Source organism: Pristis pectinata, chromosome 3 (assembly GCF_009764475.1).
Source record: "Pristis pectinata isolate sPriPec2 chromosome 3, sPriPec2.1.pri, whole genome shotgun sequence".
NCBI lineage: Eukaryota > Metazoa > Chordata > Chondrichthyes > Rhinopristiformes > Pristidae > Pristis > Pristis pectinata.
The window spans coordinates 139,170,100-139,194,874 of NC_067407.1; the positions used below are offsets into that span (position 1 = coordinate 139,170,100).

Genomic DNA, 24,775 nt, shown 5'->3' on the forward strand with positions numbered 1-24,775 from the left:
GGGGTCCACGTCCATAGATTGCCCAAGGTTGCCGTGCAGGTCGATGGGGTTGTTAAGAAGGTGTATGGTGTGTTGTTCTTCATTAGTCAGGGTATGGAGTTCAAGAGCCGCGAGGTAACGTTGCAGCTCTATAGAGCTCTGGTTAGACCCAACGGAGTATTGTGTTGAATTCTGGTCGCCTCATTATAGGAAGGATGTGGAGGCTTTAGAGAGGGTGCAGAGGAGATTTACCAGGATGTGTCCTGGATTGGAGACAATGTCTTATGAGGATAGGTTGTGAGCTAGGGCTTTTCTCTTTTGAGAGAAGGCGTATGAGAGGTGACTTCATAGAGGTGTACAAGATGATGAGAGGCATAGATCAAGCGGACAGTCAGAGACTTTTTCCCAGGGCAACAATGGCTAACACGAGGGGACATAATTTTAAGGTGATTGGAGGAAGGTATAAGGGGGATGTCAGTTGTAGGTTTTTTACACAGAGAGTGGTGGGTGTGTGGAACGCACTGTTGGCAGAGGTTGTGGGGGCAGATACACTAAGGACATTTCAGAGACTCTTAGATAGACACACGAATGATAGAGAAATGGAGGGCTATGTGGGAGGGAAGGGTTAGATAGATCTTAGAGCAGGATAAAATGTCAGCACAACATTGTGGGCCGAAGGGCTTGTACTGTGCTGTAATGTTCTATGTTCTATGATAATGGACAGGAAGAAGCTACTCCTGAATCATTGAATATGGATCTTCAAAGCTCCTGTACCTCCTTCCTAATGGCATGTCCCAGATGGTGAGGGTCCTTAATGATGGATGCTGCCTTCTTGAGGCACCGCTTCTTGAAGATATCTTCGATGGTTGTGAGAGTTGTGCCCATGATGGAGCTGGCTGAGTCCACAGCCCTCTGCAGCCTCTTGCGATCCTGTGCATTGAAGCCTCCATACCAGGCGGTGATGCAACCAGTCAGGATGCTCTCCACCGTACATCTGTAGAAATTTGCAAGAGTCTTTGGTGACGTACCAAGTTTCTTCAAACTCCTGATAATTGAAACAAATAATGCAGGAAAGGCTTGGAGTGAAGTGAAACCTTATTATTCAAAGCACGGTAGTGTAGCGGTTAGCGTAACGTTTTACAGCGCCAGTGACCCGGGTTCAAATCCGGCCGCTGTCTGTGAGGAGTTTGTACGCTCTCCCCGTGTCTACGTGGGTTTCCTCCGGGTGCTCCGGTTTCCTCCCACATTCCAAAGACGAACAGGTTAGGAAGTTGTAGGCATGCTATGTTGGTGCCAGAAGCGTGGCAACACTTACAGGTTGCCCCCAGAACACTCTACGCAAAAGATGTATTTACTGTGTGTTTCGATGTACATGTGACTAATAAAGATATCTTATCTTATCTTAAGACATGCTTCTTGTGGCTTTCCTTGTAAGCTCATTAAACATCATCTTGCACTGAGGAACTAGAGACCGTACTTTTAACAACCTTCCCTTATTTTCCCCAATTAATCCACATAGAAACTTCCTGCGCTCAGTTTCCATGACAATCATCCAGCAACATTTCTCAGAACCTTGGCACCTCTCCCAACAGCATCACACCTCTCTACTCCCACAGGATGTTCCTCTCCAGAAATACATCACCTCTTTAATAGGAACACATTAAACACCACAACACACTATTTCCACCCCTACATGCAGCAGAACCTCAATGAAAAGCATTGCTGCCACGTCCAGATATATAATCAGACACCCTGGAGAAAGAGGGTTCACAATAGAGTCTTACAGTAGATAAGATTGCAACTAGACTGCTAGCAGTAGCCAGAACCAATCAAAGAATGAGCTGCTCCTGATAAGGTCCATTCAATTTATTTTGCTCAGAATGATTCACCTTCACAGAAGATACAGGAGCCTGAAGACTCAAACTCAATGATTCAGGAACAGCTTCTTCCCCTCTGCCATCAGATTTCTGAACAGTCCATGAACCCATGAACACTACCTCATTATTCCTTTTTTTTGCAGTATTTATTTATCTTTTGTAATTTATAGATTTTTATGTCTTTGCACTGTACTGCTGCCGCAAAACTACACTGATAATAAATCTGGTTCTGATTCTGAGTCAGTCATGCTCTCCCATGCCAAGGTTTGGACACCAGATGTTGGCAGAATATAGTATTAATGGTAGGATTCTTGGCAATGTGGAGGATCAGAGGGATCTTGGGGTCCGAGTCCATAGGACGCTCAAAGCGGCTGTGCAGGTTGACTCTGTGGTTAAGAAGGCATATGGTGTATTGTCCTTCATTAATCGGGGAATTGAATTTAGGAGCCGAGAGGTATCGTTGCAGCTATATAGGTCCCTGGTCAGACCCCACTTGGAGTATTGTGCTCAGTTCTGGTCACCTCACTACAAGAAAGATGTGGAAGCCATAGAGAGGGTGCAGTGGAGGCTTACAAGGATGCTGCCTGGAATGCGGAGCATGCCTTATGAAAGCAGGCTGAGGGAACTCGGCCTTTTCTCCTTGAAGAGACGGAGGATGAGGGGGGACCTGATAGGGGTGTATAAGATGATGAGAGGTATTGATGGATTAGATAGTCAGAGGCTTTTCCCCAGGGCTGAAATGGTGGCCACAAGAGGACACAGGTTTAAGGTGCTGGGGAGTAGGTATAGAGGAGATGTCAGGGGTAAGTTTTTTACTCAGAGAGTGGTGAGTGTGTGGAATGGGCTGCCGGCAACGGTGGTGGAGGCGGATACGATAGGGTCTTTTAAGAGACTGTTGGATAGGTACATGGAGCTGAGTAAAATAGAGGGCTATGGGTAAGCCTAGTAATTTCTAGGGTAGGGACATATTCGGCACAGCTTTGTGGGCCGAAGGCCTGAACTGTGCTGTAGTTTCTCTATGTTTCTATGTTTCACTTAGACATGGGCTGCTGAGCGATGAGTAACATTCGGACTACACAAATGCCTGGTAATGACCACCACCAAGAAAAGAGAGTCTACTCTTGACCTTCAATGACATTACAACTGTGAGTCCCCACCATCAACACTCTGGGGGTGACCAGTAACCAGAAACTCAACTGGACCAACCACATTAGCATGGCGGAGCAGGTCAGAGGTTTGGATTCAAATTCAGATTCAAATTAGTTTATTGTCACGTACACCAGGATGCATTGAAATCCCTTGTTTGCATGAAGCTCATAGAGTAAACATGATAATAATTAATACAATAAGTACAGTGACAAGCACAGAATAGCAGAATGGTGCAAAGATTGTAGTGTCAAAGTCGAGTTTATTGTCAGATGCACAAGTACATGTGTGCACAAGTGCAATGAAAAACTTACTTGCAGCAGCATCACAGGAACAAGGCATCAGATACACAACATTCACAAGAAAAACATAAATTAACAACATAAATTATACAAAAGTATACAAGAACAAACACAATTACAACAAAAAAGCAAGGTCCATTGTAGTGCAAAGTGACCAAAGTGGTCACAGTGTTGCTATACTAAGGTAGTGATTAGGGTTGTGCCGGTTGGTTCAAGAACCGAATGGTTGAAGGGAAGTAGCCGTTCCTGAACCTAGTGGTGTGGGACTTCAGGCTTCTGTACCTCCTGCCCGATGGTAGCTGTGAGAAGATGGCATGGCCCGGATGGTAGGGATCCTTGATGATGGATGCGGCGTTCTTGAGGCAGATACTACCGATGGTGGGGAAGGATGTGCCCGTGATGTATTGAGCAGAGTCCATTACTCTCTGCAGCTTCTCACATTCCTGCGCAATTTGAATTGCCGTCCCAGACCATGACACCACCAGTCAGGATACTTCCTCTGCAATCTGAAGTAGTGTAAAGAGAAGGTTTGGTAAGTTACAGCAAATAGCTCACCTCCTGTCTCATCACAGCCTTTCATATGTCAACAAGGTAAATGAGAAGTCTGCTAGAATACCCTCTTCTTCTTCTGGCTGAGTCCAACTTCAGCAACACTCAAGGAGCTCAACATTATCCAGGACATAGCAAGCCTCAGGACACATCATACAAACCCTTAAAATATTCACTTCCTGTATAAGACAAGAGATAAGATAATAGTCACATGTACATCAAAACGCACAGTGAAATGCATCTTTTTGCGTAGAGTGTTCTGGGGGCAGCCCGCAAGTGTTGCCATGCTTCTGGCGCCAACATAGCATGCCCACAACTTCCTAACCCGTACGTCTTTGGAATGTGGGAGGAAACCGGAGCACCCGGAGGAAACCCACGCAGACACAGGGAGAACATACAAGCTCCTCACAGACAGTGGCCGGAATTGAACCCAGGTCGCTGGCGCTGTAAAGCGTTACGCTAACCGCTACACTACCGTGCCAGAGCACCATGGATACAGAACGTGTCATCTTCAATACATGGCTTAGTTACTAATCCAGAGTGTGCAACAGCCCCTCCCAAACCCATGACCTATAACACCTAGGCAAGCCACACATGGAGATTCACATCAAGGAGGCACCAGAAATGGCAGACGCTGGAAACTTGACCAACAAATAATCTGCTGGAGGAACTCAGTGGGTTGAGCAGCATCCGTGGGAGGGGGGGAAGGAATTGTCAATGCTTCGGGTCAAAACCCTGCATCAGACACATCATATTTCCTTTATTGTCACTCGTTCAAAATCCTGGAATTCCTGTAACACTGAGAGTACCTTCATCACCTGGATCGTGGTAACTCACTGCCACTTTCTCGAGAGCATCTAGGGATGGATTATACATGCTGGTGCTACCAGTGACAAACAAACTCTTGGAATAAAGAAGTTAGAGAAGTACTGGTCAAGGAAATCAGGACATTTCCTTGAAAGACTATTGAACTGGGTAACATAACAGATGGGGGGATGTGTCTACCACTGGATGGGGCTTTAGAGAGCCAGTCACAAACCAGCTTCCCCTCCATTGACTCCGTCGACATTCCCCGCTGCCTCGGGAAAGCAGCCAGTGTAATCAAGGACCCCTCCCACCCCGGTCATTCTCCTCCTCCCTCCCATCAGGCAGGAGATACAAAAGGTTGAGAATGCGTACCGCCAGGCTCAAGGACAGCTTCTTTTCCGCTGTTGTAAGACTCTTGAGTGGACCTCTCTTATGCTAAGAGATGAACTCTAGCTCTCCCAGTCTATCTCTGGCTCGTGCACTCTACTTGTCTGCATGCACAGCACTTTCTCTGTAAATGTATCACTTTATTCTGCATTGTGTTCTTTTTACTACCTCGATGTACTTATGCATGACATGATTTGTCTGGATGGCACGCAAACAAATACTTTTCACTGTATCTCAGTACATGTGACAATTATAAACCAATACCAAGTTGAATGTTTTAGTTATATAATATATTGAAATCACAGTGCAGTACAGGGCTGAAACTTTCTTCACAATTGCACCCAAACGCAACCACCAAACAACTTTGCCACAGAACATTCACTGCAACGTGTGTCCCTGTTGGGTTACCAGCCAAGGGACTCACAGGGTGCGGTTCACTTTAGACCAACTCAGGAGATCAACTCAGGAGCCAAACAATGTAAACCTTTGTTGGTGACTATATCCTGAACATCCTGTACAGAACGCCTTCCAGTCAGACAAACTTCTTCGTCAAAGTTAATCATCCACCTGTGAAGATGTTTCTGCCCCATTGGCTTCACATTTTGTGCTCATTAATCTTTAGCACATGGACAAAGTGGATATGGACCATTTGCTTTAGATTGTAGTTGAGATCTTTGGTCACATGAACAAAGAAATTATTCCAGAATACCCCTGCAAACTAGTGAAGCATTCATGTCCTCTTATCTTCCAATGTAGAGAGTGGTCTTTCATCGTGAGAGGGGGAAGATCTGCTGAGACATTTGGCGCTTCCAATGAATTTCCTCTGATGACTTTATCAGAGGATACTCATGGGAAGCGCCAAATATCTGTAGAATCTGTGAAACAAGCTGATTGGGTCAGACACCACCCACTGTCAAACTTCCAACCTGGTTAAGATGTTGGTTGGCCAACTTCAGGTTTGATCTGAGGTTGTGATCTGGTTCCGAATTCCAGATTAGGATAGATCTTCAGGAAGACATCTTCAAGAGGTGGTGCCTCAAGAAGGTGGCTTCTATCACTAAGGACCCTCACCAATCAAGACATGCCCTCTTCTTGTTACTACCATCAGGGAGAAGATACAGGAACCTGAAGACCCACACTCAATGATTCAGGTACAGCTTCTTCCCCTCCACCATCAGTTTTCTGAACATTCCATGAACACTATAAGATTTCTTTATTAGTCACATGTACATCGAAACACACAGTGAAACACATCCTTTTGCATAGAGTGTTCTAGGGGCAGCCCGCAAGTGTCGCCACGTTTCCGGTGCCAACATAGCACGCCCACAACTTCCTAACCCATACGTCTTTGGAATGTGGGAGGAAACCGGAGCACCCAGAGGAAACCCACGCAGACACGGGGAGAACGTACACACTCCTTACAGACAACGGTTGGAATTGAACCCGGGTCACTGGCGCTGTAATAGCGTTACGCTAACAGCTACACCACCGTGTCTGCCTCATTATTCCTTTTTTTTGCACTATTTATTTTTGTAACTTATAGATTTTTTATGTCTTGCGCTGTACTGCTGCTGCAAAACAACAAATTTCATGCCATACATCAGTGATAATAAAGCTGATTCTGATTCTGATTCTGAGACTCACTGGAGTTAAGTTTTCTCTTGGTTATTTCACGAGGAGAGAGAGATTGGGGGCTCGCTGCATACCAGATCCAACCGGTCTTCCAGATGTATCCACATCTGTGTCTCCTGTTCTAACTCACACTGTCTTCCATTCACCTATCATCCTTACGCTGGCTCTTGGTCAAGCAGTCTCTCCATTATAAAATTCACACCCAAGCCCTCCCTATCCCACAACCTTGACCACGTCTATGACCCTCCAAGATTTCCACACAATTAATAACTGCACTATGACAGAGACACAAGAGACTGCAGATGCTGGAATCCAGAGCAAAAAACAAACTGCTGGAGGAACTCAGCGGGTCAGGCAGCATCTGTGGAGGAAAAGGGATGGTGCAGCACGGTAGCATAGCGGTTAGTGTAATGCTATTACAGCGCCAGCGACCTGGGTTCAGTTCCGGCCGCTGTCTGTAAGGAGTTTGTATGTTCTCCCCGTGTCTGCATGGGTTTCCTCCGGGTGCTCCGGTTTCCTCCCACATTCCAAAGCCGTACAGGTTAGGAGCTGTGGGTGTGCTATGTTGGCGTCGGAAGCGTGGCGACACTTGCGGGCTGCCCCCAGAACACTCTACGCAACAGGTGCATTTCACTGTGTGTTTCGATGTACATGTGACTCATAAATAAATATCTTATCTTATTGTCACGTGAACCAAGATACAGTGAAAAGCATCCTGATGAAGGGTCTCGGCCCGAAACATGGACTATTCATTTCCCTCCACAGATGCTTCCTGACCTGCTGAGTTCCTCCAGCATTTTGTGTGTTGCTCCAGATTTCCAGCATCTGCAGAATCTCTTGTGTCTACAGTGAAAAGCTTTTGTTTGCGTGTCATCCTGACAGATCATGCCATTCATAAGTACATCGGGGTAGTAAAAAGAAAACAGAATGCAGTATATGGTGTTGCAGTTACAGAGAAAGTGCAGTGCAGGTAGACAGATAAGGTGCAAGGGCCACGACGAGGTAGATTGGGAGATCAAGAGGTCGTCTTTTAGGCTGGTCGACATTTCAGGTCAAGACCTTGCACCAGGACTGCTGTGAGTGTTTTGTGTCCAGATGCAGGCTTTTGACCTGAAACATTGACCATCCCTTTGTCTCTACAGATGCTGCCTGACCTGCCGAGTTCCTCCAGCAGTTTGTTCATTGCATGGATGCATCTTCAGCTGCTGAGGGGCTCTGGAATTCTCTTTAAGCCCTGCCTGTGGCCAGCACAGCTGTTTCATCACCACAGCTGATCCAACCCTAGCAGAGACAGAGGCTGGAAGGTGATAAGTGGAGATACAGGAGGCTATGGATGTGAGGAAGGTGATGTGGAACCAGATAAGGGAGGGATGAGGACCAGGTGGAACCAGTTGTGGGAGGGGTTAGGAGTCCCAGTAGATTGTGTGTGGGCGATAGTCATCTTCCCGTCTCTACCTCCACCCTCCCCGCCCCACAGCTGGCTCTATCTGCCCCCTTTCTTTCTCTCCCCTTTTCCCCAGGGTAGGGGAGTCCAAAACTAGGGGGCAGAAGTTTAGGGTCAGAGGGGAAAGATCTAAAATGGACCTGAGGGGCAACTTCTTCACGCAGAGGGTGGTGAGTATATGGAACGAGCTGCCCGAGGAAGTGGGTGAGGCAGGTACAACGGTATCATTTAAGAAGCACTTGGATAGGTACATGGAGGGGCAGGGTTTAGAGGGATAGGGGCTGAACACAGGAAATTGGGACTAGCTGTGTGGGCACTGTGGTCGACATGGACTGGTTGGGCCAAAGGGCCTGTATCCGTGCTGTACTGCTCGATGACCCTCTTTATCTGTTTCGATCCATCGCTCACCAGTCACTGTCTCCCAATATCCGCCCCCCTCCATCTACCTCCACCTGCCCATCATCCCCCACCGCACCTGGTTCCACCTATCACTTGCCAGCCCATTACCTCACCCTTCCCTCTCACCTCTTTACACCGGCCATCTCCCCCCCTACACTCTCGGTCCTGATGTGTGGTCTTGACCTGAAACGTCGACCATCCCTCTACCACCGTAGATGCTGAGTTCCTCCAGCAGTTTGTATTGGTGTTCTGCACACTTCTCTCTCTGCATTCAGGTTACCGTTATTGCTCTGACTGAAGACCAACAGCAAATCTGTCAAGTGATTGTACGCAGAACGTGGAGGAAAATGCATCTCTGTGAAGCAAGGAGAAGCTAAATGGTGTCTTTGTTTTTTTCCATCAAGCAATGCCTGAGGACGTCAGACTGAGAGGTGGCACACCACACACCTAGAGCAGAGACAACTATTTCAAACGTGATGCGATCTCACACAGAACCCACTACCCCTATTATGTGTGTCCGACGAATATCATTCACTATTGATGTTGGGTCACTTTCACTAATGTTATTATTGGGAGGGGTGGGAATGGAAGTGATGAAGATATAACAGTACACAAGGGTATTAGGTGACATGTGTTAGCATACAGAGAAAAGAATTAGAACATTGAACAGTACAACACAGGAACAGACCCTTCGGCCCGTAATGTATGTACCAAACACAATGTCGAATTAAACTAAATCTCTTCTTCCTGTGCATGATCCCCACCCCTCCATTCCCAATATATCCATGTGCCTAACAGCCTCTTAAACACCACTATCGTATCTGCCTCCACCACCACCCCTGGCAGCCCGTTCCAGGCACCCACCACGCTCTGTGTAAAACACTTGCCCCATTCATCTCCTTTAAACTTGCCCCACACATCTCCTTTAAACTTTCCCCCTTAAATGCATGTCCTCTAGTATTTGACATTTCTACCCTGGGGAAAAGATTCTGACTGTCTACTCGATTTGTGCCTCTCATAATTCTATAAACTTCTATCAGATCTCCCCTCAGTCTCTGCCACTCCAGAGGAAACAACCCAAGTTTATCTAAACTCTCCTTATAGCTTATACCCTCTAATCCAGGCAGCATCCTAGTAAACCTCTTCTGCACCCCCTCCAAAGCCTCCACATCCTTCCTGTAAAAGGGTGACCAGAACTGCACACAATATTCCAAGTGCAGCCTAACCAAGCAACATGACTTCCTGACTCTTGTACTCAATTGCCTGACCAATGAAGGCAAGTGTGTCATATGCCTTCCTTACCACCCTATCCACTTGCGTTGCAATAATATCACAATTACTTCCCTTTGAAGCCACACAGAAGTGCAAGGTGTACTTGTGGATTCTGGTCTGTTGAGGACTGCTCCCAAATCCAGTCAGCAGGTCTGTATATTTGTCAGGTGAATGACAGGCTACTCATTTGCTGAGTTTGATGTTGTTAGGGTGCCCAGGATAGGTGAAAGGACAGTCCTCAGCAATGTGTAATACTGTCTGAGTTTTGCCATGGCTACATAAGGGATCAGTACAAACAGTGGCTCACCAGGTGGTGCTGCTTCCTCACAGCTCCAGAGACCAGGGTTCAATCCTGACCTTGGGCACTGTCTGTGCAGAGTTTGCACGTTCTCCCTGTAACCGCATGGGTTTCCTCCGGGTGCTCCAGTTCCCTCCCACATAGAGTCATAGGGTCACTGAATTATCTAGCATGGAAACAGGCCCTTCAGCCCAACTCATCCATTCCGACCAAGTTGCCTAACTTAGCTGGTCCCATTTGCCTGCGTTTGGCCCACACCCCTCTAAACCTTTTTAATGTTGTCTTTTAAATGTTGTAATTGTACCCGCCTCTACCACTTCCTCTGGCAGCTCGATCCACATACCCACCACCCACTGTGTGAAAAAGTTGCCCCTCAGGTCCCTTTTAAATCTTTCCCCTCTCACCTCAAACCCGTGTCCTCTAGTTTTGTACTTTCCTATGCTGGGGAAAAGGCTTTGGCTATTCACCTACACCCCTCATGGTTTTATAAACCTCTATAAGGTCACCCCTCAGCCTCCTACGCTCCAGAGAAATCAGTCCAAGCCTATCCAGTCTCCCCTTATAACCTAAGCCCTCAATTCCTAGTAACGTCCTTGTAAATCTTTTTTGCACCCTTTCCGGTTTAATCACGTAGCGGGGCGACCAGAACTGTACGCAGCACTCCAAATGTGGCCTTACCAATGTCCTAAACATACCAACATCTTATCCTAAAGATTAGGTGGTAGGTCAATTGAGATAAAGAACTAGATATAGAGGCAAGATCACATAGTTGGAGGAAATGGAATTGGAATTTTATTGGAATTATTATTGTCACATGTATCGAGGTGCAGTGAAAAACTTTGTTTTGCAAGCCATCCATACAGATCATCGATGCGCCATAGAAACCATCCTATCTGGATGTATCACGGCTTGGTACGGCAACTGCTCTGCCCAGGACTGCAAGAAACTGCAGAGAGTTGTGGACACAGCTCAGCACATCACAGACACCAGCATCCCCTCCATGGACTCTTATCTTTACCTCTCGCTGCCTCGGTGAAACAGCCAGTATAATCAAAGACCCCACCCACCCAGGTCATTCTCTCTTCTCTCCTCTTCCATCAGGTAGAAGATACAGGAACCTGAGGACACATACCACCGGCTCAAGGACAGCTTCTATCCCACTGTGATAAGACTATTGAATGGTTCCCTTATACCATGAGATGGACTCTAGACCTCACAATCTATCCTGTTGTGACCTTGCACCTTATTATCTGCCTGAACTGCACATCCTCTGTAGCTGTGACACTTTACTCTGCACTGTTATTGTTTTTACCTGTACTACCTCAATGCACTCTGTACTAACTCAATGTAACTGCACTGTGTAATGAATTGACCTGTACGATCGGTATGCAAGACAAGATTTTCACTGTACCGAGGTACAAGTGACAATAATAAACCAATACCAATACCAATACATTTCAAAACATAAGCACAGCGCGGTAGTACAAGGGAAAAGCAATACACAAATGCAGAACATAGATGATTGTGCCATGGAGGATCACAGGCAGTGGTTGACCTTACACAGTCTGAGTCCATGACAGTGTGACATAGCCCACAGTTGCCACTCCCGGGATACCACAGTCTGAGTTGTCCAATGACGACTCACAGCGAGTCTTGTCTGGGGGAGAACATCTCCCTGTACTGTAAATGACTCATTATCGTAGATAAGTGCCAAAAGAATCAATGGTGACGAGATGGGCAGGTGAGAGAGGACGTGTTGCAGGGGTAGAGGGAAATGAGAGGGGCAATGGGACTGATGGGGTTGTTCTGCTGGGAGCAACGATGGGCCAAATGGCCTCCTGTGTGTTGTACCATGATGAAGATTGGTGGCAGATTCCTTGGCCTAAATCTGTCGAGCAGTGTGGGGCAGCACAAGCCCATTAGGGTGAAAGATAACGTTTGTAAGAGGTGTGGTGATGTGGAGGTCAAGGTATTAATTTGTAATATAAAGATTAGCCTGATGGTCATAGACTCATAAAGTTATACAGCATAGAAGCAGGCCCTATGGCCCAAATGGTCCATGCTGACCAAGATGCTCATCCAAGTGCAATGAGCTGACAGAGGAAGTCCACCCTAACCTGGTCTGGAGAGACCACTTCAATTTCTTTAATAGCACCAGAGGAATCTTGGAATAAAGATCCCTCATCAAAGATCCCCACCACCCGGGCCGTGCCATCTTCTCGCAGCTACCATCGGGCAGAAGGTACAGAAGCCTGAAGTCCCACACCACCAGGTTCAGGAACAGCTTCTTCCATTTGGTTCCTGAACCAACCTGCACAACCCTAATCACTACCTCAGTATCGCAACACTACGACCACATGACACTACAATGGACTTTTGCAGATGATACAAAAATTGGTGATGTTGTGGATGGCATAGAAGATTGCCAAAGGATACAGCAGGATATAGATCCGTTGCAGATATGGGCGGAGAAATAGCAGATGGAGTTTAACCAGGCCAAGTGTGAAGTGTTGCACCTGGAGAGATCAAATGTAAAGAGACAGTACACTGTTAATGGCAAGACCCTTAACAGTGTTGATGAGCAGAGGGATCTTGGGGTCCAAGTTAATAGCTCCCTGAAAGTGGCGACACAGTTTGATAGGGTGGTAAAGAAGGCGTACGGCATGCTTGCCTTTATTAGCCAAGGCATTAAGTTCAAGAGTCAGGAAGTTATGCTGCAGTTTTATAAAACTCTGGTTAGACTGCATCTGGAGTATTGCATTCAGTTCTGGTCGCCCCATTATAGGAAGGATGTGGAGGCTCTGGAGAGCGTGCAGAAGAGGTTCACCAGGATGCTGCCTGGATTAGAGGGCATGTGCTGTGAGGAGAGGTTGGACACACTTGGGTTGTTCTCTCTGGAGCAGAGGAGGCTGAGGGGAGACCTACTAGAGGTTTATAAGATTATGAGAGGCATAGGTAGAGTAGACAGCTAGTATCTTTTCCCCAGGGTTGAAATGTCCAATACCAGAGGGCATGCATTTAAGTTGAGGGGGGCGGGGGTAAGTTCAAAAGAGATGTGCAGGGCAAATTTTTTTTTACAGAGAGTGGTGGGTGCCTGGAACGTGCTGCCAGGGGTGGCGGTGGAGGCAGATACAACAGAGGCGTTCAAGAGGCTCTTAGATCGTCACATGAATGTGCAGGGAATGGAAGGATATGGACATTGTGCAGGCAGAAGGGATTCGTTTAGCTGGGCATTTGATTACCAGTTTAATTAGTTCGGCACAACATCGTGGTCCGAAGGGTCTGTTCTTTTGCTGTACTGTTCTGTGTTCGATGTTCTATGATTCTTTTAACTCCATTTAGATACCTCCCTTGGGTTAATTATAGTAAAGCCCCAGAAATTAATCTTTAACCCCTGGGGGCTCCAAGACAATGCCAGGGAGGTTGGAGTCATAAACCACATAATAACACTGTACAGCCTAAGGGCAAAGGTAATTTTTTTATTGTCAGTCAGGGTAAGTCCGTGCTGTTCCTCAATCTTGGCAGCGACTTTAGGGTTGACTTCCCAGTCTTGTGTTGTGCCAATGCTTTCTGGTACAATTACTGCCTAGGAGAGATTCAAACTTTTTTTTCAAGGCAAAGTGTGCAATTTTGGTTACCACTGTGTATGGTTTTGGTTACTTTATTGCAGGAAAGGCATCATTAGGCTGGAAAGAGTGCAGGGAAAAATAACTGGAATGTTGCCTGACCCAAGGGCCTGAGTTACAAGGAGAGGTTGGGCAGGCAAGGACTTCATTCCTTGGAACGTAGGAGACTGAGGGGTGATCTGATAGAGATGTAAGAATCATGAGGGTCATAGATAGAGTGAATGCACGCAGATTATTTTCCCCAGGGAAAGAGAATCAAAAACTCCAGGGCAAAGGTTTAAGGTGAGAGGGGAAAGATTTAAAAGGGTGCTGAGGGGCAGAGGGTGCTCGGCACATGGAACGAGCTGCCAGAGGAAGTGGTTGAGGCAGGTACAATAACAACATTTAAAGACACTTGGTCGGCATGGACTAGTTGGGCCAAAGGGCCTGTTTCTGTGCTGTATGACTCTAAGGTCTTTTGTACTCCTGATGCAACTGTTACTCTCCGTTTTCAAGCCCCCTGTGACTCTGTGTCTGTTCTCATATCCCTCATTCCAATTCTCAGAGAGACCCCAGACAAGGTTCTGGTATCAGCTGGGACTCAGTGAGTGCAATTCACCAAGTGACATCCAGACAGGTACATGGATAGGAAAGGTTCAGAGGGATATGGGCCAAACGTGGGCAAATGGGGCAAGCTTGGATGGGCATATTGGTCAGCATGGACCAGTTGGGCCGAATGGCCTGTATCCATGCGGTATTGCTCTATGACTCCATAACTGTTGAACAACTCAGCAGCAGAGAATATATGATCCAATTCCGTGGCAGTCATCACCTGTTATTCATGTTTCTTCCCAAGCCACGTGCCTGAATGCAATATATTTCTGGTTCAGTTATTTCAAGCCTCTTTCCAGAGTGCCACCTCTTCAAAAGTTCAAATCCTCAGCTTGATCCATTGATGTTCAGCTCCCAAAAGTATGTTCAAGAGCAGCAAGGTGATGTTGTAGCTCTAGAGAACTCTGCTTAGACCACACTTGGAGTATTGTGTTCAGTTCTGGTCACCTCATTATAGGAAGGATGTGGAAGCTTTGGAGAGGGTGCAGAGGAGATTTACCAGGATGCTGCCTGGATTGGACACCATGTCTTATGAGGATAGGTTGAGTGAGCTAGGGCTTTTCTCTTCAGAGAGAAGGAGGATGAGAGGTGACTTGAGAGAGGTGTACAAGATGATAAGAGGCATAGATCGAGTGGACAGTCAGAGACTTTTCCCAGGGCAACAATGGCTAACACAAGGGGACATAATTTCAAGGTGATTGGAAGAAGGTATAAGGGGGATGTCAGGGGTAAGTTTTTTACACAGAGAGTGGTGGGTGCGTGGAACGCACTGCCGGCAGAGGTTGTCAGGGAAGATACATTAGGGACATTTAAGAGATTCTTAGACACATGAATGATAGAGAAATGGGGGGGCTATGTGGGAGGGAAGGGTTAGATAGATCTTACAGCAGGATAAAATGTCGGCACAACATTGTGGGCCGAAGGGTCTGTACTATGCTGTAGTGTTCTATGTTCTATGCTCTATGAAAGCTGCTGCAAGATATACGTGACTTTAGACGCACATCTTTTGGTTAGATTTTGCTCTTTGATGTATTCACCTGGTGTGTGGACATCACCAGCATTTATTGTCTAACCTTAGTTGCTCCTAAACAGAGGAAGTAGCAGTGAGATAATCACCTTGCTGGGTCTGGAGTCATATATAGACCAGACTGGGCAAGAATCCCTGCCCTGAAGAACATTAGTAATCCAAATGGGTTTTTATGACTTTAGGATATAACATCATGTTTACTGTTACTCATACTTTATATATATACACCAGATGTCAGTCCTTGTATTACCAATTGAATAGCACAGAAGGCAGCAATATTGTCCATTATACCACACTGATTCTTTGAAGAAGTTGACTAATTACTTGCACTCTCCATAGACCTGAAAGGCACGATGTACGTTTGAGCAACACACTCAAAACACTGGAGGAACTTGACGGGTCTGGCAGCATCTATGGAGGGAAATGGACAGTCGACATTTCGGGTCGAGACCCTTCATCTGGACATAGTCCCCCCTCCATGGATGCTGCCTGATCTGCCGAGTCCCTCCAGCATTTTGTGTGCGTTGCTCCGGATTTCCAACATCTGCCACCATTTATGCTTGCTTTTGACCTGGCATCAATTCCATCTCAACCAGAGTGCAGCTGGGGGGATTCACCTGTGGCTTCCTCAGCCTCATGCCATTAGAGCAAGACTGGGGGTAGGTGAGGATCCTCCAAGGCAAATATTAACCAGGGACCAGGGTTGCAAAGGGTGTTGTGTCATCTTCTATCATTCATGCAGGAAGGTTTTACACTGTGTATTCTCCTGTCTAACCCTAGGATTTGTTGGATTCACCATGTGACAGGAATGTGGGTCTATCCACTTCTCGATCACCTACCCAGCTTTCCGAAAATCATTGCCTTTGTTACATCGGTTGGTGCCATCAACGTATTGTATGTGACGGGTGAAATACTAAACAGTTTCATCTGGGACAAGTCAAGATGTAAGTACCGGCATTGCTTAGAGTCTTAGAGCCTTCAGCACAGACCATGTGCAAGATCTAAAGGCTTTGCATAATTCACCAGGAGATGCCAACTTTCCATTCTAAGCTGACTAATCTACTGGAAGGCAAATCAATATATGATACATCTGTTTCTGCCAGTACTCATTATAGCTCTTGCCAGTCATTCGTGATGTTCCTCGGGCAAGCCCTTTCTGGTCTACCCTGAAAATCCAGGGAAAATCTTCTTCCCTTCTTGGTTGTTCAGGCCTGTGACCACAGTTCAGCGCAAATATCACGGGAATAAAAAAGGTCACTCAGAGGTTATATATGGCTTGATTTGTTAACACCTCAAATTTGTCAAATTAAGCACAAGAATCATTTTGGTTAAAACCAAGTGTACTTAAATGCTATGATTTTACTCATCTTCTTCCTGGCTATTTTTTTTAGTATCTCAGAATTGTCATAGCACAGAAGGAGGCCATTCAGCCCATCAAGTTAACATTGCTAGCCTCCTTTCCCCACAGCCTTGCAAGTGATTCTCTCTCAAATGCCCATCCAACTGCCTTTTGAAAGCCCTGATTGATTCTGTTTTTACCATCCCATAACCACCCTCTATGCAAAAAATTTACCTTCACATCCTCCTTGTATATTTTGTTGAAAATTTCTGATCCATGCACTCAGTCGTCAAGTCAAATTTATAAGAACATAAGAAATAGGAGCAGGAGGAGGCCATCTGGCCCGTCGAACCTGCTCCATCATTCAATAAGATCATGGCTGATCTGGCCGTGGACTCAGCTACACCCACCTGCCTTTTCCCCATAACCCTTAATTCCCCTACTATGCAAAAATCTAACTGTGTCTTAAATATATTTAATAAGGTAGCCTCTACTGCTTCTCTGAGCAGAGAATTCCACAGATTCACTATCTTCTGGGAAAAGCAGTTTCTCCTCATCTCTGTCCTAAATCTATTCCCCAGAATCTTGAGGCTATGTCCCCTAATTCTACTCTCACCTACCAATGAAAACAACCTTCCTGCCTCTATCTTATCTATCCCTTTCATAATTTTATGTGTTTCTATAAGGTCCTCTCTCATTCTTCTAAATTCCAGCGAGTATAGTCCCAGGCAACTCAATCTCTCCTCATAGGCTAACCCCTTCATCTCTGGAATCAACCTGGTGAACCTCCTCTGCACTGCCTCCAAAGCCAGTATATCTTTCCCCAAGGTAAGGAGACCAGAACTGCACGCAGTCCTCCAGGTGTGGTCTCGCCAGTACCCTGTACAGTTGCAGCGTAACCTCCCTGCTCTTAAATTCAATCCCTCCAGCAATGAAGGCCAACATTCCATTTGCCTTCTTGATAACCTGTTGTACCTGCAAACCAACCTTTTTCGATTCATGCACAAGCACTCCCAAGTCCCTCTGCACCACAGCATGCTGCAATCTTTCGCCATTTAAATAATAATCTGATCTTCTATTTTTCCTTCCAAACTGGATGACCTCGCATTTACCAACATTGTACTCCATCTGCCAGACCCTTGCCCACTCATTTAACCTATCTATATCTCTCCGCATCCTCTGCACAATTTGCTTTTCCACTCAACTTAGTGTCATTCCACTCAATTTAGTGTCATACACACAAGTACATGTGTGCACAGGTGCAATGAAAAACTTACAGCAGCATCAGATAAGCAGCATTCAGAAGAAAAACATAAATTGAACAGAAATTATACACAGTCCGAGGTTTGTTAATGGGAACAATCTCCCTGTGTCCACCTGTCTAAACCCGTCATGGTCATCTAAATCTCATCGAAGCTCCTCACAATTTCTTCACGGAGGTAACCTACAGCTTGTCCAGTCTAACCTTTGAGCTGAAATACTTCTTACCGCTCTTTTGGTAAAGAAAGTAAAAGTTTTATTTTCTAAAGAATAAGATAAATCTTTATTAGTCACATGTACATCGAAACACACAGTGAAATGCATCTTTTGCCTAGAGTGTCCTGGGGGCAGCCCGCAAGTGTCGCCACGCTTCTGGCGCCAACATAACATGTCCGCAACTCCCTAACCCGTACATCTTTGGAATGTGGGAGGAAACCGGAGCACCCGGAGGAAACCCACGCAGACACGAGGAGAACATACAAACTCCTTACAGACAGTGGTTGGAATTGAACCCGGGTTGCTGGCGCTGTAGTAGCGTTACGCTAACCACTACACTACCATGCCTGCCCTACACTACTGTACCTGCCTGAGATTAACACTTAGCTCTCAAATTTTGCTCGGTGATATTCTTTAGAAAATAAATAGCTAGGTGGCTATTAAAATAACAGATGCTGGAGGTACATGACAGATCAGTCAGAAATGGTGTTCATGGAATCCTGAAACACTATGAGGGAGTCATGGAGTTCATACAGTCATATAGCATGGAAACAGGCCCTTCAGCCCAACAGGTCCATGCCGACCAAGATGTCCCATCCAAGCTAATCCCATTTGCCAGGGTTTGGCCCATAACCTTCTAAACCTTTCCTATCCATGTACCTGTCCTACTGTCTTTTGAAAGTTCTTATTGTATCTGCCTCAACCACTTCCTCTGGCAGCTCGTTCCACGTGGACACCACCCTTTGCGTAAAAAAGTTGCCCCTGAACTTCCTCTTAAATCTTTCACCTCTCACCTTAAACCTGTACCCTTTAGTTCTTGATATCCCAACTCTGGGAAAAAGACTGAGTGCATTCACCCTATCTATGATCCTCCTGACTTTATACACCTCTATATGATCACCTCTCAGTCTCCTACACTCCAAGGAATAAAGTCCCAGCCTGTCCAACCTCTCCCTATAACTCAGTCCCTCAACATCCTTGTAAATCTTTTCTGTGCTCCTTCCAGTTTGATAACATCTTTCCTACAGCAGGGCGACCAAAACTGAACACAATACTCCAAGTGCAGCCTCACCAGCGTCCTGTACAACCGCACTATGACCTCCCAACTTCTATACTCAGTGTCCTGACTGATGAAGGCCAGAGTGCCAAAAGCCTTCTTCACCACCCTGTCTACCTCTGACTCCACTTTCAGTGAACCATGCACTTGTACTCCAAGGTCCCTCTGTTCTTCAACACTCCCCAAGGCCCTGCCATTCACTGTGAAAGTCCTACCTGGATTTGACTTTCCAAAATGCAACACCTCATACTTATCCAAATTAAACTCCATCTGCCACTCCTCGGCCCACTTACTCAGCTGATCAAGATCCCCTTGTAATTTTTGATGATCTTCTCCATTGTCCACTATACCACCTATTTTAGTGTCATCTGCAAACTTACTAACCATGTCCTGTACGTTCCCACCAATCTTTGATATAGATGACAAACAACAATGGGCCCAGCACTGACCCCTGAGGTACATCACTAGTCACGGGCATTTGGAGCATCGTGCCAGTGTCAGCTCTTTGAGGAATGATCCAATCAATCCCTAGTTTTTTTTTCCCAATCACTTTTAGAATTGGTTTATTATTGTCACTTGTACCGAGGTACAGTGAAAAACTTGTCTTACGAACCGATCATACTGTCAGGGGAGAGAAAACGCCTTCCAAAGACGTACAGGTAGGTTAATTTGGGTTTAAAATGGGTGGCGCGTACTTGTTGGGCCGGAAGTTCCTGTTATCACGTTGTAAATAAAAAAAAATGTTTTAAATTTAAAATTTAAAAAGGAAAAAGAAAACGAACAGGCAGATAGTGCAGAGGATCCCGGAGGCTGTTCCCCTCAATAACAGGTTTTCAGCTTTGGAAGCTGTTGAGGGGGATGACCTGCAGGGATCAAGCAGCAGTAGCCAGGTCTCTGGCACTGGGACCAGTCCTGCTGCTCAGAAGGGAAGGGAGAGGATGAGGAGGGCAGTAGTGATAGGGGACTCTGTAGTCAGGGAAACAGATAGGAGGTTCTGTGGCAGTGAGCATGAATCCTGGATGGTATGTTGCCTCCCAGGTGCCAGGGTCCGGGATGTCACTGATCGGGTCCACAGAATTCTTGAGTGGGAGGGAAAACAGCCAGAAGTCATTGTTCATGTTGGTACCAACGACATAGGTAGGAAGAGGGATGAGGTCCTAAAAAGTGAGTTTAGGGAGCTAGGCAGAAGGCAGAAGAACAGGACCTCAAGGGTAGCGATCTCGGGATTGCTGCCAGTGCCACGTGATAGTGAAGGTAGGAATAGGAGGAGATGACAAGTAAATGTGTGGCTGAGAAGTTGGTGCAGGAGGGAAGGTTTTAGATTTTTGGATCATTGGGATCTCTTCTGGGGAACGTGGGACCTGTACAGAGAGGACGGGTTACACCCGAACCCGAGGGGGGCCAATATCCTTGCGACCAGGTTTGCTGGGGTGGTTCAGGAGGGTTTAAACTAGTTTGCGAGGGGGATGGGAACCAGAGGGGTAGGTCAGAGGAAGAAGGGGATGGGGAAAAGTCAGATCTAACATGCAGAGAGGCTTTGAGGAAGGAGAAGCAGAGTACAGGGTATAAAAGTAGAAAGGTGGATGGGCTAAAGTGCATTTACTTAAATGCAAGAAGCATCAGGAATAAGGGAGATGAACTGAGAGCTTGGATAAGTACATGGGACTATGATATTGTGGTTCTTGCAGAGACATGGCTGACATCAGAGCAGGAATGGATATTGAATATTCCTGGTTTCCAGCATTTTAAAAGGGATAGGGAGGGGGGAGAAGAGGGGGAGGGGTGGTGATACTGGTCAGGGACACTGTTACAGCTGCAGAAAGGGTGGATAATGTAGATGGATCCTCTCTAGAGTCAATATGGGTGGAAGTTAGGAACAAGAAAGGAGCAGTTATTCTACTGGGAGTATTTATAGGCTCCCCGGTAGCAGCAGGGATACTGAGGAGCAGATTGGGAGGCAGTTTTTGGAAAGATGCAAAAATAAGAGGGTTATTATCGTGGGAGACTTCAACTTCCCAAATATTGATTGGCACCTGCTTAGTACCAAAGGTTTAGATGGAGCAGAGTTTGTTAAGTGTGTCCAGGACAGATTCCTGTCACAGTATGTTGACAGGCCGACTAGAGGAAATGCCATATTAGATCTAGTTTTAGGTAATGAACCAGGACAGGTGACAGATCTATGGGTGGGTGAGCATTTGGGGGACACCGACCACTGCTCCATAACCTTTAGAATTGTCATGGACAGGGATAGGAGCAAAGAGGACGGGAAGGAACTTAATTGGGGAAAGGCGAATTATGAGGCAAGAAGGCAAGAACTTGAGAGTGTAAATTGGGATGACATTCTTGAAGGGAAATGTACTGTGGAGATGTGGTCGATGTTCAGGGATCTCTTGCAGGATGTTAGGGATAAATTGGCCCGGTGAGGCAGAGAAAGAATAGCAGGGTGAAGGAACCGTGGGTGACAAGAGAGGTGGAACAACTAGTTAGGAAGAAGAGGGCAGCATACATAGGTGTAAGCAGCAAGGATCAGATAGGGCTCATGAGGAATATAGAAAAGCAAGGAAGGAATTTAAGAAGGGGCCAAGGAGAGTGAGAAGGGGACATGAAAAGGCTTTGGTGAGTAGGGTTAAGGAGAATCCCAAGGCTTTTTTCTCGTATGTGAAGGGCAGAAGGATGGCTAGAGTAAAGGTAGGTCCGATTAAAGACAAAGGTGGGAAGATGTGCCTGGAAGCTGTGGAAGTGGGTGAGGTTCTCAATGAATACTTCTCTTCAGTATTCACCGAGGAGGGGGGTCTTGATGACGCTGAGGACAGTGTTGGTAAGGGTGATGTTCTAGAGTATGTAGATATCAAGAGAGAGGATGTGTAGAAGCTACTAGAAAATATTAGGACAGATAAGTCCCTGGGGCCTGACAGAATATTCCCCAGGCTGCTGTGTGAGGTGAGGGTGGAGATTGCTGAGCCGTTGGCTAGGATCTTTGAGTCCTTGTTGTCCACAGGAATGGTACCAGAGGATTGGAGGGTGGCAAATGTTGTCCCCTTATTCAAAAAAGGTAGTAGGGATAGTCCATGGAATTACAGACCGGCGAGCCTTACGTCTGCGGTGGGTAAGCTGTTAGAAAGCATTCTAAGAGATAGGATCTATGAGCATTTAGAGAAACATGGACTGATTAGGGACAGCCAGCATGGCTTCGTGAAGGGAAGATCTTGCCACACAAGCCTGATAGGGTTCTTTGAGGAAGTGATCAGGAAGATTGATGAGGGTAGTGCAGTAGATGTGGTCTACATGGATTTTAGTAAGGCGTTTGACAAGGTTCCACATGGTAGGCTTCTTCAGAAGGTCAGAGGCCAAGGGATCCAGGGATGCTTGGCTGTGTGGTTTCAGAATTGGCTTGCCTATAGAAAGCAGAGGGTTGTAGTGGAGAGAGTGCATTCGGATTGGAGGGCTGTGACTAGTGGTGTCCCACAGGGATCGGTTCTGGGACATCCACTTTTTGTGATATTTATTAATGACTTAGGTGAGGGGGTAGAGGGGTGGGTTAGCAAGTTTGCAGATGACACAAAGATCGGTGGTGTTGTGGATAGTGTGGAGGGCTTAGAAGCTTACAGAGGGATATTGATAGGATGCAAAGTTGGGCTGATAAGTGGCAGATGGAGTTCAATCCAGAGAAGTGTGAGGTGGTACACTTTGGATGGACTAACTCCAAGGCAGAGTACAAGGTTAATGGCAGGATTTTGGGCAGTGTAGAAGAGCAGTGAGATCTAGGGGTTCATATCCACAGATCACTGAAAGTTGCCTCACAGGTAGATAGGGTAGTTAAGAAAGCTTATGGGGTGTTAACTTTCATTAGTCATGGGATCAAGTTTAAGAGCTGCGACGTAATGATGCAGCTTTACAAAACTCTGGTTAGACCACACTTAGAATTCTGTGTCCAATTCTGGTTGCCTCATTATAGGAAGGATGTGGAGGTGTTGGAGAGGGTGCAGAGGAAATTTACCAGGATGGACGGTATGGATTATGAGAAGAGACTAAAGGAGCTGGGGCTTTACTCATTGGAGAGGAGGAGGATGAGAGGAGACATGATAGAGGTGTACAAAATATTAAGAGGGATAGAGTGGACAGCCAGCGCCTCTTTCCCAGGGCACCAATGCTCAATACAAGAGGCCATGGCTTTAAAGTAATGGGTGGGAAGTTCAAGGGAGATGTCAGAGGGAGGTTTTTCACCCAGAGAGTGGTTGGTGCATGCAATGCGCTGCCTGGGGTGGTGGTGGAGGCTGATACATTGGTCAAATTCAAGAGATTGTTAGATAAGCATATGGAGGAATTTAAAATAGAGGGATATGTGGGAGGAAGGGGTTAGATAGTCTTAGGTGTGGTTAGAAGGACGGCACAACATGGTGGGCTGAAGGGCCTGTATTGTGCTGTATTGTTCTATGGTTCTATACAGGTCCATTTATTACACAGTGCAGTTACATTGGGTTAGTACAGAGTGCATTGATGTAGTACAGGTAAAATCAATAACAGTACAGAGTAAAGTGTCACAGCTACAGAGAAAGTGCAGTGCAATAGGGTGCAAGGTCACAACAAGGTAGATCGTGAGGTCATAGTCCATCTCATTGTATAAGGGAACCATTCAATAGTCTTATCACAGTGGGGTAGAAGTTGTCCTTAAGTCTGGTGAAGAGAGAATGTCCAGGGTGGGTGGGGTCTTTGATTATGCTGGCTGCTTCACCAAGACAGTGAGAAGTAAAGATTCCAAGGAGGGGAGGCTGGTTTCTGTGACGCGCTGGGCTGTGTCCAGAACTCTGCAGTTTCTTGCGGTCCTGGGCAGAGCAGTTGCCATACCAAGCCGTGATGCATCCAGATAGGATGCTTTCTATGGTGCATCGGTAAACGTTGGTGAGAGTCAAAGAGGACAAACCAAATTTCTTTAGCCTCCTGAAAAAATAGAGGTGCTGGTGAGCTTTCTTGGCCGTAACATCTACGTGATTTGACCAGGACAGGTTATTGGTGATGTTCACTCCCAGGAACTTGAAGTTGTTAACCCTCTCGACCTCAGCACCGTTGATGTAGGCAGGTGCATGTACACCGCCCCCGTGATAGGCAGGTGAGGTGGGGGGGAGTGGGAATGATGTAAGAAGCTGGGCGATAATATGTAGGTATGTTTTTATCCTGATTATGATGCTCTTTGCATGTTTTGGTGATCATTTTAAATTGGAGTCATTCCTGGTTTACAGGTTGTATCAGACATGAAGGCCGTTGGTTAGATGCTGCAGCTATAGGGTCTTTGATTGGAACTACAGTTCGGCTGACAAACTGAGAATAGGACTTTCTGAATTAGAGCGAGAGTGACAAAGGCCAAATGTGAAGCTGTTTTTGTTCCCCGTGCCCAGGGGGGACACGGAGCAGACTGAGATCAGAAGTGTTATTTTAACTGCTTTGTATTGCAAGCAGACTGCTGAAGATAATTCAGTTCTGTAGCAGGACTGTATATCCAGTACCAGGCACATGGAGAATATTTCTGCACATTAGTGAGTTGTGAATTAATCATACTTTTTTATTTTCAG

General features: G+C 46.2%; 1 protein-coding gene across 2 annotated transcripts in view; it reads left to right on the top strand.

Annotated features, from left to right (window-relative positions):
- Positions 1-24,775, top strand: part of aig1 (androgen-induced 1 (H. sapiens)) — a 266,938-nt gene that overhangs the window by 178,675 nt on the left and 63,488 nt on the right. For both annotated transcript variants that reach the window (XM_052011720.1, XM_052011719.1), the window contains exon 5: positions 16,117-16,280. In XM_052011720.1, the coding sequence (XP_051867680.1) occupies positions 16,117-16,280 (164 nt within the window). The remainder of the gene's footprint in view (positions 1-16,116; positions 16,281-24,775) is intronic.